A 23,519-nucleotide genomic window follows, 5' to 3' on the forward strand; every position below is an offset into this window, starting at 1 on the left:
GGATCTTTACCCTGTGATGGATCTTACAGGATCTTTACCCTGTGATGGATCTTACAGGCAAAGCTTTTGGGTCTTTTCCATTGGTTATAATGTTAGGGGGTTCTTATGAGCAGTTCATATTGTATAGATAATATAACATAGTATATAGTGTATGTGTAATATAGATGCAGAAATATAGATCTATCACAGTTTTGAACTTCAGTGAGCTACAGAGAAAATATCCTTTTATGTCTACTTTATTGAGAGTTCATATCATGAAAGGATGCTTGTTTTTTGTCTTGTATTAAAATATCTATTAAGATAATTATATGGTCTTTGCCTTCTGGTGGCTAATGTGGTATGTAACATTAATGGCTTTGTTTTGCATTCAGTGGTCACTGTTTAATCTTTTAAATGTCCTGTTGGATTCAGTAGCTAGTTTTCTATTAAAGAGAGTGGCTCTCTGTTGACTTAAGATATTAGTTTATAGTTCGATTTTTTTTTTGAGCTTCTCATCTGACATTGATATCTCAGTGAGGCTGGTCTCTCCTTCCATTTTTGGATGTCTTTGAAAGGCTGATGTTAATTCTTCCTTAAATTAGGGCAATTGATGAATGAAGTAATCTAGTCAGAAGAGATACACAAGATAATTTTGTGCTTTTTAAAGCTGTTGTGACTGGTTTTTTGACCCAGCATTGGATCTAATCTGGAGAGTATCCCATTCATGCCTGAGGCTGGAGAGCACCCCATTTGGGTCTGAGGCTGGAGAGTACCCCATTTGTGCCTGAGGCTGGAGAGTACCCCATTTGTATCTATTCTGTCATTTTCTCCCAACATTCTGCTAGTATCTGCTTGGGTTTTTTTTCAAGTTTATTATTTCTTAATGGGATTTGTCTGCACATTGTGTCTATGGTTGAACATAAAGTATTGAGAGCTCCCAGTATTTAAAAGACACTTCACCAACCAGCCAAACCAGAGAGATTTTAGATCAATATTCCTTAGCCATTCTAAAAAAGAGACCCTTTACACAGTTCCTCATGTTGTGGTGACTTCCAACCATAAAATTATTTTCATTTCCACTTCATAAGTGTAATTTTGCTACTGTTATGAACTGTAATGTAAATATCTGTGCTTTCTGATGGTCTTAGGCAACCTCTGTGAAAGGATCATTCAATCCCCAAACGGGGCATGACTCACAAGTTGAGAACCTCTATTGAGATGCTTCTCAGGTGCTGGTTTGACACCCTATTTGTCATTGTGGTCACTAGGAACTTGGCATTTACCAAGATCCGTCAGTGCCTTGAGATGGCCAAGATGGAGATCGATCCAGTGAGACAGGGCTGGCAATCATTTGCATTTAAAGTATTTGGTCCAGGCCCTCTGTTTTTCCTGGAGAGTCCAGGAGCTGGGTTCACACTGTGCAAAGCCAAGGGGAGGGTCTGTGACATTGTTTCTGCTCTTCTTCATATTGCACATATTCCCCTTCATCCTTTCAGTTCTTATCCTCAGGTGCCAAGCAAATATCTTGTCCTTTTGCTTCTGGAGACAGGCAAGTTGTCCAGACAATACGTGGATCTGTTTCTGGAGTCATTCAGTAGAAGAAGCAGTATGAAAGGCCTATGCGGCTGTTGAGGTTCCCAGAGGACGATGAGCTCATTGAAGACCTGATCCTCTGGGGAAACCGGTGTCACACTTATTCCAGGACAAAACTGGGAGCTCAATGTTTCCGTCCCCGCTACTACCCCTGCTTCTCTTTGTGCTGAGCCCTGGGAGAAAGCCACTGGGCATGTGCACATAGCCATTGCATACTTTCTCTTGTTCTCCCGTGTCAGAGATCTTGAGGCTGTGAGCACCACTCAGTCCCTGAGATGGATGGCTTAGGAGGCAGACTGCAAAAGTTAAGGTGCTTCATACAGTCACAAATTCCTTCCAAGGAGAAGCCTCAAGCTGTTTTTTGTCACTGAAGGATAACCCTGGGGTAGAATAGTGGGAAGTGTCCACCTTTCTGTTTGGCTCCTAGCAGCCTGTGGTGTAGTTCCCCTTCTCTTAAGTGGGCAAGTAAGGAGTCCAACTCTCAGAGAACCAATGAGAATCCATGAACCTCTTCTAGGAGAAACTGAAAACTCTGATCTAATTTTTCAGTTTCCAGTTTTTTATCCCATTGTTGTTTTCAGGAGAAGTTACCATGTTACCTATATCCTTTGAGTCAGAAGTAAAAACTTTCGGGAAAATTTAATTATAAGATTCTAGAAAATGGGCATAAGGACCAAATGCAAGCAAACACCATAGGTATTAATAAAGATCTGCTTCTTTACTGATAGGTGAACATAGGTTAAGCTTAAAGTAATTACAGCCAAATAGGCACAGTAGAGCAAAAGTAAAAACGACACAACTGGTGGGATCATATTTTGTAGCAAAAATTGAGAACAATATCAATTGCACGCAGTTCATAACTATGTTCTTCTATGAGATTTAGCTCTAATCTTTGGGAGATGATTTTGATATGGGCTTAATTGGAAACAGAAGACAAGCCCGATATTTCCTCTCAGAAAGTCTTGTCTTTGCTCTTCCATTACTGGCATCTCTACTGAGTGCATTTAAGTTATGACTATAGAATCATTTATTGGGCTCTCCTCCTAAAGGGGATGGACTTAGCCGCTCACTTCCTTCACTTCATACCCCACCCCTCTGCAGCTCAACAGGAGTGGCTGAAATGGAAGTGACAGTCCCTGACACCATCACTGAATGGAAGGCCGGGGCCTTCTGCTTGTCCAATGACACTGGACTGGGTCTGTCTCCCGTGATTGATTTCCAAGCCTTCCAGCCCTTCTTCATAGAGCTCATAATGCCCTACTCTGTGATCCGTGGAGAAACCTTCATGCTCAAGGCCACTGTGATGAACTACCTCCAAACATGCATCCGGGTAAAGATTCATTTCCTTAATTGAGCACATGCAAATTAAAATCACATTCTTAGAAATACCAAGAAAGAAATAAAAAAAAAAAAACAGATTACGTAAAACCCATCTCTTATCTAATACAGAGGAAGAAGCTATCACAGATTCATATGTTAGGAAAGTGGATATCTCTATGAATCAACCTACAAAGATGAGTTTCTAACATTGATCATAATCCTTTAGGGTTATGTCATCTGTGCAATAGAAACATTTCTTACACAAGCAAGCATCACCTTCCCCGTCTTATGTTTTTAGAGTTTGTAGATCCAACTTCTACATTCCTGTATGTCTAATTTTTCTCAGTGTATTCATTATACATGGCTTCATTTAAAATGTTGTGTGCATCTCTCCTTGGTTAAAACCGTAACAATTTGTGTAGTAACTGAACCAGGAAATAGTCACCCTTCTGGGCCCCAGAACTTACCCAGGCAACCTTCCCTCATTGTCTTTCTTCTGGTTCCAGCGCTTGAAAGGCCAAGCATCCCTCCAAGTGCTGAGGTTTATCTGTGAGGTACTAATAAATGGACCACAGTACTGGAGCCTTATTTGTCTCGTTGATGTTAGGTAACTAAACAAATCTAGCTATCTCCAAGTAGGCTTCCATTTAAACCTGGTCTCCTTCTAACTTTAATGCTGCTTCTTGTGTGGTTGCAGGTTGTTGTGCAGCTGGAGGCCTCTCCCGATTTTCTAGCTGCCCCAGAGGAGAAGGAACAAAAGTCTCATTGTATCTGTATGAACGAGCGGTACACAGCGTCCTGGGCTGTGATCCCCAAGTCATTAGGTGAGCAGCAGGGACCAGAGGTTCAGGAGTCCCAGCTGGGCCCTTAATAAGCAGTGCTTCTTCCCCCAGGCAAGGACCCCCAGTAGTAGGATTGCTTTTCTTTGACTTCCATTTCAGAATGGGCAAGCGTTGCCAGGTTTACTGGTGCACACCTGCAGTCCAGCACTTAGGAAGCTGAGACAAGGTCAATCATGAGTTCAAGAACTGTCTTTTTTAGTAATTTATTTTTTCTCAAATCGTATTTCATTCACACAGGGGTTATAAACACAGAAAGGCAGGATGTGGGGAAGGGAATGACACTGGAGTGTGGGTGTTCAGGGGGAATACAGATATCTTCAGAACCGGGTATCGGCTGGGTGAAGGTTCAGGGGACAAGTCACTATGACTCTGCCTATGACTTGCTTGTCCTTATCTAAGTTGGTATTGTCTGCCAAGGCTACCTATTTACAAGGTCTATGACTACTCAGGGTTATAAATTTCCACAAAAGTTGCCTGTTGACATTAGCTTATACCCATCTGCTTCAATGTTTTTCCACTGAGACCCAAGACTTGGTGTTAGTATACATGTATGACAGGCCTATTGCTGATTTTAGGCCTATGGCTGATTTTAGGCCTTCAGTGGGTAAGCAGTGCTGCCCCTGACATCTCCTCCCTTCTCTAAGTATAGAAGGGCTGTGGCAATTCTAAACTTGCGAAGGTGGGGATAGAGGCCTGACCTCCAGTATTTGATCAAGAACAGTCTTGCCCACATAATCAAGTCCCATCTCAAATAAAACAAAACACCAGCCACAACAAAAAGAAGCCCTTTCTTGTAAGTTGAGGACCTAAGGGAGATTCACTTCCTCGCCTCCACCTCTCATGACATGGATCGCTAGTGGATGTTGTTTCCATTTCTGCTCTGGTGTTTTTATGAATCTAAAGCCTTGTAAATTCCAAGTTTGCAAACTTGGGGGAAGAGGGAATGTACATACCTCTACCTGGCTTTTCTTTTTCTACTAGGAAATGTGAATTTCACTGTGAGTGCAGAGGCACTGAACTCTAAGGAGCGGTGTAGGAATGAGGTGCCAGTGGTCCCTGAACATGGAAAGAAAGACACGATCATCAAGTCCCTGCTGGTTGAAGTAAGTAAGCATGCCTGCCTGACAGGACGCACTGAGTCACAAGAGGGAACTCAATTATGTGTCTAATTATTTTTAGGATTTCAACAATTCTAATGTTGAATAATGCACAGCCCATAATAAAATTCACAATAACATAAATATGTAGATACTATAATAATAATAATTATATATGTGAATTTCATAATTTTTCATCTGGCTATCATCTATCATCTCTTTATTATCTAACATCTATCATCTCTCTGTTATCTATCATCTATCATCTATCTCTTTATGATCTATCATCTATCAATCCATCATCTATCTATCAATATATATATCATCTATCAATTTATCATCTCTCCAATCTATCATCCTCATCTATCTGTCATATCATATATCATCCCTATCTATCATCTATCTATCTATCTATCTATCTATCTATCTATCTATCTATCTATCATCATCTATCTATCATCTATCTATCTATCTATCTATCTATCATCTATCTATCTATCATCTATCTATCTATCATCTATCTATCTATCATCTATCTATCATCTATCTATCTATCTATCTATCTATCTATCTATCTATCTATCTATCGTTTCCCATCCTTCTCTATCTCTGTCCACTCTTGCTACTTATCTTCACTAATCTTCACTCATTTTCTTTTCTATCAGTCCATCCCTTTCATAGTCTTACAATAAATAGAATTTATTTATATGGTGCAACAAATCCTTCTTTTCACTGTGTGGAACTCTGTGGTTCCCAAATCAACAACACACATATCCTGAAGGTCAATGTACTTCATCTGAATTTTTCTTTCTTTTACCTAAAGCCCGAAGGTCTAGAGAAGGAAGTGACATTCAACAGTTTGCACTGTCCAATGGGTAAGCCTCAATCATTATAATTAAACTCTCTTTGACTAAGATTTTATACCATTTGAAGTTCAAAGATTGTTTATATGTCCCTGTGGGATGAAACCCGAAGTGTCATCCATACAATAGAGTTAGAAAGTAGTTCCTAAAGAGGCCAGGGCATGGTGGTGAATTTCAATAAAGCCAGCACTTGGAATGCTGAGGCAGGGGGATCAAACAACTTATCACAAGAAAATGAGGTTTCTTCCTAAGACAAGGCTCTAATTCCTAACTGATTTTCTTGGCAGCAATTTTTGAAGAGACTCTTCTTTGTTCACTGTATTCTTTATTCTTCATTGAAAATTAATCATCTATACCTGTGTGGGTTCATTTCTATGGTCTCTATACTTTTATGGTGGTCTCTCTGTGTATATTTTAACGTAAATATCATGTGTTTTTAGTTATGTCTGTTATGTGACATACTTAGATACAATGTAACACCTTCAGTTCTGATCTTTTTGCTTTTGATAACCTTTGTTTATTGTTTTTTGCTCCCAATGTGTAATAGTATTTGGGGGGGTCTTTGCCCCCTTTGCTCCCAAATAACTATAGGATATTTCTATGCCAGCTCTAGCTTGTTTTAGCTCCTGAATAAGTGACTCAGAAACCTGATATTTTTATTAATGAGCTGCTGGCATTATGTTGGGTAGGTGTTGAGCTATTCTGACCCTTTAGGCTGCTTATTTCCCAGTTACGTGGTCCTTTACCTTCAATCTGAGTCTTTCCCTGGCTCCATTTTGTATGCTTTGAAATGGATGTTCAGGGAGAGGTGGGTTGGGTCTCCCCAGAACAGAGCCCTACAGTCTTCTTCCTCCAGCTACCTAGGCTGCGAAAGGTGGTCAGCTTTCCCTGTCTGCTGATTACCGAGGTGAGCCCTGGGAATGGTCTTTTCCAAAATGTCTTTAGTGGTATTTATTCTTCCCCATACTCCCTACTGTACCATATGCTCCACTCTCCACCCCAGTTTAACCCTTCCTATTTCATTATTTCCAGTACCTTTCATGCCAGTGCAGTCTGTCTCTCCTCCCTTGAAAATCTCTCCTCATGGCCCCTTAGTCATTTCCTGGTGTTTGTGGCTATACCAAATGAAACATATATTATGGAGATTCAAAGTTGACACTTGCAGGTGAGAGAAAACATGTGACATTTATCTTTCTGAATCTGGATGACCTTGCTTAGAGTGATTATTTCCAAATCCATGCATTTTACCTCAGAATGTCTTAATTTCATGTTAGATAGTTCAATAATATTCCATTGTGTAAAGATGCATTTCATAATCCATCCATTAGTTGATGGATATCTAAGCTTTTCCATTTCTTGAATATTATAAATGGAGCACCAATGAACATGGATGAGCAGGTATTTCTAGAGTAGAACTCTATTGAGTCATTTATGTATATACCCAAGAGTGGTAAGATCTATTCTTACCTTTTTGAGGAACCTCCACAGTGACTTCCATAGTGGCTGAACCAATTTACATTTCTACCAGCAAGGAATAAATATCATCCCTCCTCCACATCTTTTTCAGCATTTGCCATTATTTGTGTATTTTATGTAAGCAATTCAGAATGAGGTAAGATGACATCTCAATGTTACAACCATAGATCAATGTATCTCACAACCCTCATCAGAGAAGTTTCTATTTGCAATAGATGGTGATTAGCACAGAGACCCAAACTACCCAAAGTACAGAGAACCAGAGCTAGCAGAATGCTCAGTCCTAAAGGGAACACACTTCCTGCACCTACCCCCAAATCTGCCATCATTCTGCAAGAGAGGACAGAAAAGCATAAGTGCCAGGGGCAGTGAATGACTACAGGGAAATAGTGTCACAGCAGAACAAAGCAGGGACACTGTACACATAAGCTCACGGCAATTGCAACAGCATGCACAAACCCTGTAGCCCACACCAGACCAAATCCCAGCATGGAAAAGAGTGTTGATACACAATCCTATCTCTTAGCTGTTAGGAGAGGGAGACACAGTTTTCCCAGGAGTGTAGCCCCTGGAACATCAATCACACTCTAGTGGAAGACCACACACATCCAAGAATATTTGTACAGAACAAAATGGTATTGAAAGGAGAAAAAAATAGACACTATTAGGAAGATGGATTTGGGGAGACTTGAGGGTATGTGAATATGATTAAAACATGTTGTATGAAACTCTCAAGGAACTAATTTTTTTAAAAAGTAGCAAATGTTAGCAATGTATTGTTATTATTATTATTATTATTATTATTATTATTAATTATTATTATTAAGGGAATTTGTACCAGGAAGATGGAAGACAGCAAGGAATAAAGAAAAGTTTAGCAAAGAAGATCTGAGATAGATATTCTACTTGATAATCAGAGCCTTCATCTCCTGGCCACATAAATATAATTTATAAGCATTGCTTCCACCCCATACAGAAGAGTGGTGTTCCGTTGTCATCTATGGAATGTTCTGCAATCATCTGTTAGGCCTGTCCAAGATAGTGGGTTGCTTAAGTGAGTGTTTTATCCATATTTTCCCTGAATGATCTGTCTGTACTTTGAAGTATGGTATTGAAGTTCCCCTCCATTATTGTATCACATCCTGTATCACTTCGTATCTTTTAATATTTGTTTTGTCTATGCATTCTGATTTGGAGGTATATGCATTTTTACAATTGTTATCTTCTCTTGAAGAATGAGTCTCTATAAATGTCTCTAATTTTTCACATATTTTAAATTTATTTTACATGATAGAAGTGTCATTATCCCCATTTTTTTTTTTTGGTTCCATATGGGTCCTGAGAAGGTGATTCTGTTGCAGTGCTATATAGTTAGGTCTTGTTTTGGTCCATTCATTCATTCTCCATCTTTATATTTGAGACCCTTATCCTTTTACATCTTAGGTGGTTATTGACAGGCCAGGCTTTCTCCATGTGTTAACCATTCCTGGTTGTATAGATCCTCATTTCCTCAACTATCAGTGTCTCCTTTTGTGGTCTGATGTTTTCCTGTAATGTTTTTAATCCTTTTCAGATTTGATTTGTATTTCTACTAACCAGGCTTTCTCTCTAGTAACCATAAGGCTTATATAGAAGGTATTTCTTATAGCAACCTGTTTTGAGCCATCTTTGTCTGAATATGTGTAATCTAACTGTGACATTGCCCTCAGGTTTACTGTGAGTTGGACCACAGTAGGCTCCCTTCGCAAGCAACTCCGAATGCCAACTAGGGTGGATGACTCTCTCTGCTTGTCTTTTTTCCCTGTACAAACTGGGCTTGGCGAGATCTCTGTCAAGTGTTGTGCTAACTGGGGAAAGCAAACATGAAATGGTTAAAATGGCACCATCTTTAACCCTTCTGGTTTGGGTTCTCTCCAGTTGTGGGCCACCCCCTCCAGACATCTAAGACTTATTTCTGTGTAATGAATTTTCAAAGAGGCTCTAGTCCCTGAAGAGATGCTGGATGAGCCTTGCATGGGAAATACTGAGGCTTAATATTTCCCTTCTCATCATGTCCTCACTAGTCTTGGCTTTAGTAGAGCAAGCATCTCCCTGTGTTTATGCTTCCATAAGTATACATTTCCAGAACATATGCTCAGCATCTTAATCTACTCCATTGCTTAAAAATGTTGCCAAAACTTTGGATTGAAGATATTGTGATCCTGTCTTGATTCATCACAAGAGGAGTTGAACTTTGCTATTGTGTGTCTACTGGAGGCATTTTTATAAAATGCTGTCATGTCACTTGACTACACTTTTGAATATTTTGTCTCCGTTGACCTGAGTTGAATGGTATTGGTTATTTAATGAGCACATTGTGTTTTCTTTCATCCTGACCTATGGTATCTGACTTCTTATGTAACTCAACATTAATTTTATGAGGATGAGATGATAAATACCACAATTCCTTCATTTTCCTCTTCGCATATTCCACCAAGATTTAAATGGCACATGTATGTATTCAGCAATTGTTATTACTTTATTTTAAGCAAGCCAAAATGTTTTCTTCCACCTCTTCATTTTTACTTTATCCTTTGCTTAGAACTTTTTTTTTTCTTGAAAATTGATTGATATTAACTTTATGAAAAGGGCACATAGGAATATCTTAATAAAAGGAAAATAACTATTATACTTTTGTATCTTATCATTATATATAGTGATTATTTCCTTTTTAATGAGTCAAGTACTATTCATTTGGTCACTCCTATTTTGGAGGTTTCCCATTAAGATATACCATATTCACATCTCAAAGAAAGGATGTGACACTGTGTAGAATTTAGGACTTTTGATGGAGGTTTTCTTTACTTATTTATACACATGAATCTTTGTTGGATTTTTCCCGTTTCATGACTTTTGAGAGAGAAGCTGTGAGTGGGAGCATGAAAATGGTCCATCTTGTCCTGTACACACTGTGCAAACCGTGGGGTGACTGCACACACTGGGCAAACCGTGGGGTGACTGCACACACTGTGCAAACCATGGGGTGACTGACACAGCCCCCAGCTCTGGACTCTCACTGACTTATCAGCTTGTTTGGAAATTCTACTTCACATCAAGGAGGTTTGGGATGAAATTCTGAAAATCTTCAATTCTCAGTAACCCCTAAGATCAGGGAAAAAAAAGATTTTATTTTTTAAAAAGGAACAACTTTTCAGAAGTAGCTTATAATTAAGGCACAATTCTAGTTTCTGGGCCACCAACATCTCTAAAAGATTCAGTGCAGAACAGCCATTCCTGTGGCTGATATGCTTCTTGCCCTAGGTGCTGAGGTATCTGAACAGATATCGCTGAAGCTGCCATCAAATGTGGTAGAGGAATCCGCCCGAGCCTCTGTCACAGTTTTGGGTGAGTTCATTCCCTAGAGAATTTGGACATTAACTTTTGCTGTATTTCTTTTTGTTCATATATTTGTGCATGTGTGTATACATACATACACACATTTATATGTAGTTTGTATTTACAGAGCAAAAAGATTTTTACTTTATAACTTTTAATTCTCTTAATTAAAATATAATGACATCATTTCTTCCTTCCCTTTCTTCCCGCTAGTCCCTCCCATGTGTCTCCTTGCACTATCCCTTAAATTATTACCTCTTTTTAAAAAATTGTTTTGGCATATACAGACACATTCTTAAATATAGTAATGTAACTTCTCATTCCATATGGTGTTACTTTTCTATAAATATTTGTTCAAAACAAAAGGCAACAGCAACAACAAAATGTGGTAGTGCACACCTACAATCCCAAAATTAAAAGCCTGAGGTAGGAGGATACATATTTTTGTGGCCAGCCTAGGCTGCAGAGCAAAACCTTGTCTTAACACACACACACACACACACACACACATACATACATACACACACACACACACACACACACACACACACACAAATTCCTCAAATTATAATTTTAACTTCTCTTCTTTGAATTATTGTTTCCAATAATTTCCAAATTACAAAATTACAAAAATTCCAATGTCCTTTCTCCACTCTTTGTAAAAGTTCTAATTTTTTAACATGGATAACTATTCATTTCAGATGTAATCTTAAATGTCATCATTTCCCATCTCTCCCATTTTCTAGGAGATATATTGGGTTCTGCTATGCAGAACACACAGGATCTCCTCAAGATGCCCTATGGCTGTGGCGAACAGAACATGGTTCTGTTTGCCCCTAATATCTATGTCCTGGACTATCTGAATGAAACAGAGCAGCTGACACAGGAGATCAAGACCAAGGCCATCACCTATCTCAATACAGGTGAGTACTGAACGAGGAGCTGAAGGGTGACAGTATTGTTTCAGTTGGCTTGTTCAATGAGGTTGAGTTATTTATCATTACTATTGTGTATTATCAAACCACCATAATAGAAAACACTAGTATGGTTTATTTCATACAAACTATTCTCCAACTTCCAATAATACATTATGAACCAAGAGCAACTTTAGACATGAACAAAACAGTTTTAAATAGTTACAAGAGATGTCAAACATTTTAATAATCTTTCTGACTGCCATGAATACTCAACCCACCATATTATTTCACTAACCTTTCCTCACAGGCTACCAAAGACAATTAAACTACAAGCATCGGGATGGCTCTTACAGTACCTTTGGGGATAAACCTGGCAGGAATCATGCCAATACCTGGTAAGGGGAAGCCAATGGCTTGAGCTCTTATTTTGAACAAGCAACTTTACATGCAGTACCCTAGTTATATCACTAACAATGCTGTCAAGACATAAATTATTGGAATTAGAATGAGTTATATTAAAGGAATGTACCAATATTGGGGAATTAACTAGGAGAGAATCTGATATTCAGATATATGTTTGTTAAATTTGTTAAAGTCATTCTGGTCATATTATAGCAATATTTTCTTTTCTAAAACAGTTCCCCTAACCAAGAGTTTTAAAGGGATATAGTGAGCATATCACATGATTTCTTGATAAGCCATATCAGCTTCAGTTTATATTATCTTTCTTGGATCATACTTACCTTAAGAGAGGATGAATTTATTTAGAGGGGAAAGAATTAAGGATATAATGATGCAAAATCTTATTTGTACATTCCTAAGTAAAAACAAATGAAAAGTTACTGCATATAAGAACTGGACATGTGAGAACTATACATATACATCTATACATAGCAAGAAACCTTACAAGAGTAGGGTCAAGAACCATTCCATGTTGTTTTATATTCTCAAAGAACTAAGAAAAACAAGTGTATCAGAAATCTGTAGATCCTTTATTATGGCTAAGGCAAATTCTAGGTCTAGCATATTTCTCCCAAAGACCAGGGCATCTCCAGTGTATACCGATTCCCATTAGATACTTCTTCAGTGTCAGGAAGGGACTTGTGAAGCATATTGATGTGAAGTGGCTCTAAAATCATTGTAACAGCAAATATACTATCATTCCCACCTCACTCAGGCTCACAGCCTTTGTACTGAAGAGTTTTGCTCAGGCTCGAAAATATATCTTCATCGATGAGTCACACATCACCCAAGCCCTCGTCTGGCTCTCCCAGCAGCAGAAGGACAATGGCTGCTTCCGGAGTTCCGGGTCACTTCTAAACAATGCCATGAAGGTGAGTATTCCAGAACTAGTTTTGGTTTATCCATTATGAGATCTGTGAGCATAGAGATTATAGGGTAGAAATTACCAACAGAGCCACCAAGGAACAATAAGACCTAGACATCACCAAGAAAGAGAGGATAGAGTTCATATTGATTGTGATGTATTGCCTGGGGGGTGTGGGTATTTAAAAATGATAAGTTCCACAACACAGTAGAATAAGAATAGCTAGTTAATAGACTTCTTAGAACTACTCTGATGGCTTCCTCTTGCCCATTCACAGGGAGGAATAGAAGATGAAGTCACCTTGTCTGCCTATATCACCATTGCTCTCCTGGAGATGTCTCTTCCTGTCACTGTAGGTATCACTTCCTTCCCTATCAAAAGGTAGTTCTAGGTTCAACAAAACTGTCTGGCCTGTTGTCTGAGACTTGAGCTTCCTAAAGAGCATGTGTCTGCTTTCCTCGTATGCAGTGCAAATGCTTCCCAAGTCCATTTGCACCAGCAAAGAGGAAAGGTCTGCATTTTCCGAGGGAGGCATCTATGCTGTTTCTCTCCTATAACCATTGCTGCTCCCTAAAAAAAATCCTAAAGACATGGCTAATACCAGATTAACAGTTAATAGTCCATTATTTATCATTCCACTTTTGAGAATTTCATAAATGCATACAACCAGATCTACTCCTTTCTATTTCCTCCCTCCAGCTTCACCCATCATGTCCTTTTAACTCATCTCTTTTGAACTTCATGCCTTTTTTGAAAAATATAACCACTAAGTCCAGTTAGTGCTGCTAATACGTTGGTGAGTGTGGAGCCACTCAAGGGGCTCTGAACAGAGGCTGCACTCTTGAAAAATAATAATTCTCTCCTCCTCCAGAAACTGTCAAATGCCATGACAGCCAAAGTACAGGGGTGGGATCTGGATAGCACCTACTCCATCTATGCCAACATTTTGGCTGCCTTGATCATGTATCTTGTGCAGGTAGCTCCAGCTACTGTAAGCTCATGAATGTGATAGCTGTGCCATATTCAGAGGAGAACATGTCACAAGACTCCTCCCCATCCTTTGGCTCTTAATTTATTTCTTAATATCCTTCTGTGATATTTCCTGGCCCTTGGTTAGATGCTGCTTTTTTCTATGTATAAGAATGAATTGGAAAACCTTATCTCCAGGTCTACTCTGTCTGCTCACCTGGGAATGTCAGCACCTTTCTTCACATAGCTGTCTCCTTTCTGCTACCTGTTCACAGCATCCTGTTGTCCGCAATGCCCTCTTTTGCCTGGACACAACCTGGAAGTCAGCAAGGAGAGGAGTCAGTGGCAGCCATGTCTACACTAAGGCACTGTTGGCCTATGCATTTGCCCTTTCTGGTAACCAGGACATGAGGAAGGAGATACTGAAGTCACTCAATGAGGAGGCTGTAAAAGAAGGTGAGAGCATCTGAGGTTGGTCTCCTGCCAACAGCCTGTGCACCAAGACCATGCTGCAGAATTTTTCTGCTCTGCCTTTTGTGATCTATCCTCTCTGCTACCATCCATCATCTAGATATATCTATCTATTCCATATAGAATTTATTTTCAAATTTTAGGATTTTTAAAAGTGAAATCACACATCAAAAAATTAAGAAGCATCAGGCGTAGCAGCAAGAAACTCAGCCTTGGAGACTTGCTCCAAAATGAACTATTTGTGTGAAGCAGGCAAGCCATCCAATTACTGATGGTTCTGTTCCTTCATCTGCAAACAGGGACACTGCCCTGTAGGGCTGCCCATTGAACGAATAGTAAATGTGAAGATTTAGTGTAGTCTGTGGCATGTGATGCATGTTATCAGAGCACTAGCTGTCAGACCTACTACTAAGCGGTCACTTCCTAATCTACACCTGATCCTTACTTGGTGACCTCATGAGAAATTCTGGTGTTTTATCTCATTACACAAGTCAGTTCTGTTAATCAATCTTTTTATTTTCAGGTAATATTTTTTTCATATATCACAGTTTAAATGACAAGTTAAAAGAGAATATATAATGAGCATATCCAATGAAATCAAACTTGTCTTTCTTCTTTGATAGTGCCATTAAATGTTCTTAATACATTGAGAAATACTTCAGATAATGCAATAAGCATAAAGAATAATTAGAAACTACCTGAGTAATTCATTCCCAGTGTAAGAAATAAAGTATTCCCAATGCATAAAAACCCCCACACTTCATTTATACCTTTAGAGATTAACACTAACTTAAATTCATTATCACAATTTCTACTTATATGTATATATGCAATATATAGCTATGTATTTCTTGCAGATCTGTAAATGATATTATAATTTTGTGACTTGTCTAGCTTTGCATTTGCAGTATTATTCCCATTGATATTTCAGCAGCTTGTTTTTCTCTTGATTTTAGGTGCAAGATTACGCAAATAAGCCTCCCTAGCGGTAGTTTATTGATTTTCATTCTTCATTTTCTATTTGTTAGACAAAGTCTTGCTAGGCAGCCTAAACTAGCCTTAAATTCTCTCACCTCAGTACAATCCCAAGTACTGAGATTACAGATATGTGTCACTATGTCAGACTTCTTGATTGCTGACACAGCAGGTCCTCAGTGGATGCATAGGCACCGTCCCTTTCTGCTTGTGCCAAGTTAGAATTTTAAACATATAATGACTCACTGTAGACAAAACATTTTTTTCTTTGCTGAATATTGATTGCCAAGTTGTTCTCAAAGAAAAACTGGCTTTCCATGACAATCCTTGTCAGTTCCAATCCTTTAAAGACAACAGTAATTTTTTTTTTACAGTCTAATGAGTATAAACTTTTTATCATTTCATGTGCTTGGTGATATTCACAAAAGCCTCCTCGGGAAGGGCATTACAAGATATCTAATACATTCTGGTTAAGACCTAGATCATGTCTGAAGCAGAGAATACCCACAGACTGTGAGAGAACTTTCTCCCACCACACAACCGTAGTAACTGTCTTAAGTCATAAGTGGTTAAGGGACCCATCACTCTAACAACACTACCCTACCTTGACTGGATTGAGATGACGAATTCACATTTACACCAAAGGGACCTTTATCCCTTTAAGGTTTTAAGGCTGACCTTGGAAGAGCAGTCCTCACTTTAGCTCTGTCTTGGATGCTTTCAAACACTTAAGTGCAAATATTTGGTCACTCATAAGCATCCTTTTCCCACCTCCAGACAATTCTGTCCACTGGACCAGACCTCAGAAACCCAGAGTGCCAGCGGATCTCTGGTACCAGCCCCAGGCTCCCTCGGCTGAGGTAGAGATGACAGCTTATGTGCTCCTGGCTTATTTAACCACCGAGCGGGCTCCAAACCAAGAGGACCTGACAACTGCGACACTCATCGTGAAGTGGCTTACGAAGCAGCAGAATTCCCATGGTGGCTTCTCTTCCACCCAGGTCAGTGATTGGCCAAAACATTTTACTTCATCTTTTGTTAGTGAAAGGTTTGCTGACTAAAAACACTCATGAGGAAAAAAAAAAACAACGAAGGTGACTTGGAGGATTGTTAATATACAGAGTTAATAAAAAGACATTCAAAGATTTCTTTTCTAAAAAGAAATCTTAAACTCTGGCAGACCAACCTCAGTCCTGCATTACCATGGTCTCCTAGATTCAACAATAAATCTGTGTGGCCACAGCAGTACGTGGGCACTAGAAGAAGGAAGAAATGATTTCCTATCATTCTCCTTGAAGGCTAAGATTCTCTTTTGAGCTGTTAATAGGAACCCTAGCCCAACATTCTCTCCTCACAAATGTGTCCATCTTTAGGCCCATGTTTAAACTAGACACTTTGTTGGTCTCTAGACACCTCTTAGTATACAAAAATATGTTTATTAGGAAGATAATAGGATGTCTTTGCTCAACCAGTCTCTCAAGCTCAACTCTATATTCATATGCCTAAACAATTCATTGGCATGTGCCCCCAGGAGAAGGCTTTACTCTTAGAGACAGTAGATGTTAGCATATGTCCTCTGTAAGTGAAAGGAGGGTATAGAGAAATACAGCTTTGTCTTTTTCTATTGTGTTAAAAATAAGATTATTTTTCCACATGAATAAAAATGAATTATTTTTATTAAAATGCTTTTATTTGTCTCTTAGAAATCTATTATTTAGATATTCTTTTGCAGCTCAGTACCAGCGGCATTGAGAATATACATAGCAAGGGGGAAGTGAACACGGGTAGTATTTTGATGAAATGGGAAAGGCAAGTCAGAACAGCAGTATGTCAGGAGGATGTTTATAATAAGCCCCTTCGCTTCTGGAGAAAGCCTGACTCTGAGCACAGTTATAAAAGACCTTGGGTTCTAGTCAGCAGAGAAGAATTTAATTTGCAAAGGGAGCCAGACCAGGCTCTGGCTGGGAAACAGCAGATAGGATCACAATGTTCAAAGGACATCATAAGTAAGTGTTGATGCCAATAGAGTACTCCATACATATTTACATTCTACATCTCATATCTATCACCAACCTTTATACAGGGGGAAATCAAGATCGATTTGCTGATGTACTTGTAGGATATACAACTCAGAGCATATATACGTGATGCTATAATCCTGTCATCCATCTGAAGGTTATAATCAATCTTTAAAGCTTAAATAGCTAAGGGAGGAAGATACAAATATAGGAAACTAAAACCCTTATAACTGATAAAAGAACTTCGGAAAAATAAGAGTTTACATACCTATATTGGTATCATTTTCATCCCATAACAAAATGTCTGAGAGTAATTGTACAAAGCCAGGAGGCTGTTTTAGCTTATGGGTTTTGTTACCAAGAGTCCAGAGAACATGGAAACATTTGAAATAAGGCTCTGGTGTGGGCTGTCTTGCCTGATGGCTTTCCCACCTTATAGTGGATAGTCATGGAGGGAACAGACATGGGAACATGATATCCTATTTTAAAGCAGGAAGCCAGAGATCTGGGTAGGTGAGTGCTGCCCTTTTTATGACAACCTACTCATACAAATTGTGTGGGATTCCCACCAGAACAGAATCCCTTCCAGGAACCATACTGCCAGTGACTTAAGGATCTCTGTATTAGTTGCCTTTCTGTTGCTGTGATAAAACACCACAACCAAGGCAACTTACAGAAGGCAAGGGTTGTTTGGATTTAGTTCCAGACAGGTAAGAGTCTGTACTGGTGAGGAAGAGAAAGAGGAAGAGGAAGAGGAAGAGGAAGAGGAAGAGTCGTGACACAGGGCAGATGTTGCAGGGGCTAGACACTAAGAACTCATATTTTGAACCTCAAGCATGGAGCAGAAAGCAAAGTGGTGATAATGCAAGGATTTTATTCTTGAAACCCACCCCTAGTGGTGTACTTTCCCTCCAGCGAGGGAAATTCCCCATCTAAAATTCCTCACATAGTGCCATTAACAGAGAAATGGACAAGTGTTCAAATATATGAGGCTACATGAGACATTTTCATTGAAACCAAACAGCTTCTTACTATCTTTGATTCACCTTTCCAAAAGCACCACCGTAGGACCTAAGCTTCAGACTTCTGGGCAACTGATCACTTCCGGATGTAGCGAACCCTGAGTGAGATACTCCATAGGGATGTAGCTATCCCTGAATGAGATATCTTATTCCTCTTTCAGGACACAGTAGTGGCTCTCCACGCTTTGTCCAAATATGGAGCAGCTACTTTCACAAGAGCTAAGAAAGCTATGCAGGTGATCATTCGTTCTTCAGGAGCATTTTCTACAAAATTCCAAGTGAACAATGACAACCAATTATTACTACAGAGAGTCACATTGCCAACTGTGCCTGGGGATTACACCGCAAAGGTGACAGGAGAAGGGTGTGTCTACCTCCAGGTGAGACTTGGGCAGAGGAGGGGGGTGTCCTAGGAATCATTCTCTCTATAAAAAGTCAGAACTCAGGCAAGCAAATGGACTAGTCGGAGAAAGAGATGAGGGAGCTGAGAGGAGTCCCGAGGAAAGGAAAAAACAGATGCCTATCTTTAATGTGCCTCAGACATCCTTGAAATACAGTGTTCTCCCGAGAGAAGAGGTGTTCCCATTTGCTTTGGTGGTAAAGACTCTGCCTGAGACATGTGAGGATCCAAAAGCTCACACCAGCTTCCAGATCTCACTCAATATCAGGTAAGACCAATTTTAATCATCCAGGGAAAACAACCCATCTTTTTACAGGTGCCTATCACTAAACAAAACTGTTGTGTAGCAAATATCTATATCTGTTTTAAAAATAAGGCATTCTTCTTTTTTCTAATTTTATCTTTTTTCTTTTTTTTAACATTTTTTATCTGATATTTTATTTATTTACATTTCAGATGTTATCCCCTTTCCCCATCCCCACCCATTACCCCCATCCTCCTATTTTGCTTTTATAGAGTTTAAATTACATGCGAGTATTAAGGTCAGTTCTAGATTGAGGAACTAGCAATACAATAGATGCATATAATCAAGGAAAAAGCAAGACAATAAACACAAATAGTCAAAGAACAAGCAAGACAATAAACAAAATTTTGTGAACACTCCTGTGATCACTGTTTCTAAGGGCTTATCAGGATTTCCAAAATATCTGAACCAACTTCTCTGTCCTAGTCCAAAGTCTTTTTCTTATCTGAAGCCTACTTACTTGTTCTAGCCTAAGATTTAGATTCTTGCCTGAAATTACTTCTTTGTTCTAGCCTAATTTCAGATTCCTGCCTGAAACCTACTTCCTTGTCCTTGGCCAATGTCATATTCCTGACAAGCAGCCCATTTCCTTATCCTTAGCCAATGTCAGATTCTTGCCCAGCAGCCCCAAAAGCTCTCTGCCTCTTCCCCTTTTTTAATTTCATAAACAAGACTGAGCCTATCTTAGGTGGTTCTGCCAAGAAGGCCTTCCTTACCAGTTATGGAATATGCATTATCTAAAGTAATGCACTTACGTCTTAGGTTGGTAAGGCTCTGTGCAGAGTCTTACCCGTCCTTGGCTTGCCAGCCTGATAAATTAATAACTCTGTCTGGGAGTACATTTTCATTATCAAGTCATGTACTTTGGCTGCCAACATGTTGTTGTTGTTGTTAGAGACAAGCTTTATCATGATGGGCAGGAATAAAAGTATTCCCAAGACAAAAAGGGCTAGCATGATCAAGCTATATATGGCATTCCTGAGGTTTGACCAAAACGGAAATAGTGACCTCTGGCCATAGATAATTTTATTAGCATTATCTGCAGCATCAAAGCTCAGCAGAGCAGTATTCTTTAAATTCATAATCTCACTATGCAAAGTTAAAACATCCAGAGGGGTGTTAGAATTATGCCAAATACCCTACAAGTGTCTTTAAACTTTTTTCTAATTATAATGACTATCATTGTAAATTTTAGAAGAAACACAACTCCAATGGTATGTGTCATGACACTCGAGAAAACTTAACTCTTCCTTTCCTGAACCTTCAGTTACACTGGAAGCCGTTCAGACTCCAACATGGTCATTGCTGATGTGAAGATGGTATCTGGCTTCATTCCCTTGAAACCAACAGTGAAAATGGTATGTTCACTATAAGCCCAGGATAGCACATTAAGATGCTATGTTCACTATAAGCCCAAGGTGGCACATTGAGATGGTTTGTTCCTATAAACCCAGGATGGCACATTGACATGGGATGTTTACTGTAAGCCCAGGTTAGCACATTTCATTTTATGTTACGCATCCCAAAATCAAGATAATATTTATTAAAATACTATTACATTAAGCCTAAAAGACTTATGCCTTCTCCAAACAAAATGTGATTGTGTTTGTGTGCATATAATTGTTTAGACATCATGGCTACTGATGAAATTTGTAGATAGTTTTTTTTCTTTATGTTAATTAAAATATAGTTACATCATTTCCCCATCCCTTTCTTTCCTGCAGCCTCTCCCATGTTCTCTTCTTATTCACTCTCAGATTCATGGCCTCTTTTTCTTAATTGTCATTACACATGTGTGTATGTACACACACACACACACACACACACACACACACACATATATATATATATATATATACAAACACATAAATATAAAATACAACTTGTTAAGTCACATTTCATATTGCTTTTATTTATATAATTTCAGAGTTGACCATTCAGTGATAGATAACCCCTTTCTTAAGATAAATCAACTTTACATGTGTGTTCATATGACATACTAATAGTAGTCCCTTCATCCAAATTACTTTTCATTTTTACTCTTACTTTTTTATTTATAAGGGACCTTTGAGGAAATTCTACCCTCAGAATATTTTGATAGTGAAATAATCTCATTTTTTTCCTGGATTCTCCAGGAGATTCATGTATTTATTAACATTTGTGATGCCTCCATTTTCTTCAGCTTGAAACATCTGTGCATGTGAGCCGGACAGAAGTCAGCAATAACCATGTCTTGATTTACTTGGATAAGGTGAGATCCCTGACTGTGTATGTGCAAATCACATATGTCCTCTAGGAACTATCTGGGAAGTGCATGTCTGTATTTGAGAGTTGTTACTCCATGCTAGAGACATGAGAAGTCTAATATCACAGTGGCTGTCCACTCTTTGGAGGTATTTCACCTGAGCCTGTGGGTAGACATGCCACACTGTACTCCTGGGATAGGAATACATCCAGGGGCCTGTAAGACATTCTCGATAACAGTTTTCATTATGTCAACCAGTTAGCTTAGAGATACTGAATAATGCAGGGAAGTGATTATTATGATTAGTCAGCCATTATATCATCTTCCTCAAAAGTATAAGAGGGGAAAATACCATGAATCTCAGCTGGCACTTGGGCCATATGATAGTAAAACAGCAGTCCATCTTTGGACCAATAATTGAAAAGATAACATAATTATTCAAACCTCTCTTGATAGGAATTTCTGTTGACAAAGCAGCAGTGGTTCATCTCTTAGAGAACTCTCTGGGTCTGTATCTGTATTTTTACAAGACAAAAAGGCAAAACTGTACTAAATCTCTGAAATTTAAAAGAAGATATAATAGACAGGAAAACTGAAATCATGTATGTATTCCTCCCCATGAACAGAGCCATGTTCTGGCAATGATTAAGGCAGTAGTTCCCAACATATGCTCCCTTTGTGTGGGTGGGAGGAATCTATGTCAGTTATCCTGACATTAGATACTCATATTACAATCATAGCAGTAACAAAGTTACAGTTAAGTAGCAACGAGATGATGAACTGTATTAAAGGGTTGAAGCGTTAAGAAGGTTTTGAACCCTGGATTGAGGAGTACGGACTCACCAAGTTACGTTAATCATTTAAGAAACAATTTTGGGTAATTTCCTACTTACTCTGGATGCTTTCTGTACCATGCACGTTACTGTCAGCTGATAAAATCCCCACCCCATAAAACCACAATTAATTTCAACCTGAAATGAAAGATTCCAGGAAGTCATTTAGCTCCTTTTGATCTCCAGGTGTCAAATCAGACTCTGAACTTGTCCTTCATGGTTCAGCAAGATATTCCAGTAAGAGACCTGAAGCCAGCCATAGTGAAAGTCTACGATTACTACGAGAAAGGTAAGCGAGAGCAGCCTGAGCAGAGGCATTCAATTCCTATACAGAAACCGAGACCTAGGAACGTGCCAGGCTGCCAAGTAACCTGGCTTCTCATCACTTCCTGTTGTCTCCTCCAGGTTTGATACCTGCCTCTTTTATCTCTTTACTTCTGTGGTAGAAAACACATTTTAAACCCATCAACCAGGGACACAAAATAGCTATAGAGTTAACTTTGTGTCAGATAAGCCAGTATTAGGACGGTATGAGATTTAAGGATGTACAACCGATAGTCAGGAGTCAGGTGAAATGTGGCTCACTGTAGCTGGAAGGCTGCCCAAGGTAACAAACAGAGGATTAGAGGAATGATGTGGGCATTTCTGGTGCAAATGTAGATGCCCATAGTGACATCACTTGATGCATTTGTTTCTGTTTTCCCTTTCACTCAGATGAGTTTGCAGTTGCAAAATACAGCGCTCCTTGCAGTGCAGGTAAGCAGTCTACATTCTTTTAAAGGGTAACCAGAATTCCTCTAGCTTGTCTCTCAAACTTCCTCCTCCATAAAAATCTAGGTAGATATTCTTCTTAGGAATCATTTTGCTTAGATTGTGTATTATTATAGAAGAGCGTATGCTTTGGAGATGCCTCCTGAACCCTCAGCTAGTTTGCTGCACAGCTTGTTGGATTATTAGCTGTATTGGGTCTCAGCTCCTCCTGTATTCATTGGGTTGTCATGGACACTATGCGGTTCAGACTTAGAGGCAGGGACATCGTTTGCTCTTGGAAACCCAAGCCTATCTTAATCTTCTCTTCTTTCCACTATCACAGATTATGGAAATGCCTGAGGTCACTGTGAATAAGAAGTGTTTTACCAGTGCCCTGTTCTTAGGACTTTGTAAGAAAAACAGTGGGGTTCTTTTTTTGTATTTCTAGAGATTTGATAAATAAACAACTTTTTCATATCTATCCATCACCATTCTCTCATTAATTCAGTTGTCATTTTTTTCACATTTTCATGCTTCCATGTCTCGTACTCAATAAAAACTGATAAAAATCAGAAATGGAAGGCATTCAGAATACCAAAAGGTGATACAGTGATATTGGTTTAGATGGGATTTATGGGATGTGGAGTAGAGCAACATGTATTGGATCATAGCTCAGAGAGAGGAAAGCACAACCGGCTATAGAGATGCCTTAAGGAAGAGCCAAAGAGTGAATGTTGATGAGC

General features: G+C 39.0%; 1 protein-coding gene across 1 annotated transcript in view; it reads left to right on the forward strand.

Annotated features, from left to right (window-relative positions):
- The window catches only part of LOC114615359 (alpha-2-macroglobulin-P), a 42,931-nt gene extending 19,666 nt beyond the window's left edge, over positions 1 to 23,265 (forward strand). Inside the window, exons 19-36 of the mRNA XM_028761085.1 lie at positions 2,674 to 2,902; positions 3,590 to 3,716; positions 4,716 to 4,837; positions 5,655 to 5,706; positions 10,471 to 10,554; positions 11,292 to 11,468; positions 11,770 to 11,857; positions 12,640 to 12,796; positions 13,067 to 13,141; positions 14,034 to 14,214; positions 15,982 to 16,205; positions 18,406 to 18,624; positions 18,785 to 18,912; positions 20,216 to 20,306; positions 21,131 to 21,199; positions 22,213 to 22,315; positions 22,741 to 22,782; positions 23,120 to 23,265. Of these exons, the coding sequence (XP_028616918.1) occupies positions 2,674 to 2,902; positions 3,590 to 3,716; positions 4,716 to 4,837; positions 5,655 to 5,706; positions 10,471 to 10,554; positions 11,292 to 11,468; positions 11,770 to 11,857; positions 12,640 to 12,796; positions 13,067 to 13,141; positions 14,034 to 14,214; positions 15,982 to 16,205; positions 18,406 to 18,624; positions 18,785 to 18,912; positions 20,216 to 20,306; positions 21,131 to 21,199; positions 22,213 to 22,315; positions 22,741 to 22,782; positions 23,120 to 23,136 (2,185 nt within the window). The 3' untranslated portion in view covers positions 23,137 to 23,265. The remainder of the gene's footprint in view (positions 1 to 2,673; positions 2,903 to 3,589; positions 3,717 to 4,715; positions 4,838 to 5,654; positions 5,707 to 10,470; positions 10,555 to 11,291; positions 11,469 to 11,769; positions 11,858 to 12,639; positions 12,797 to 13,066; positions 13,142 to 14,033; positions 14,215 to 15,981; positions 16,206 to 18,405; positions 18,625 to 18,784; positions 18,913 to 20,215; positions 20,307 to 21,130; positions 21,200 to 22,212; positions 22,316 to 22,740; positions 22,783 to 23,119) is intronic.
- Positions 23,266 to 23,519: the final 254 nt, after the last annotated feature.

The sequence above is a fragment of the Grammomys surdaster genome, unplaced genomic scaffold (genome assembly GCF_004785775.1).
Source record: "Grammomys surdaster isolate TR1022 unplaced genomic scaffold, NIH_TR_1.0 126660, whole genome shotgun sequence".
Classification (NCBI taxonomy): domain Eukaryota; kingdom Metazoa; phylum Chordata; class Mammalia; order Rodentia; family Muridae; genus Grammomys; species Grammomys surdaster.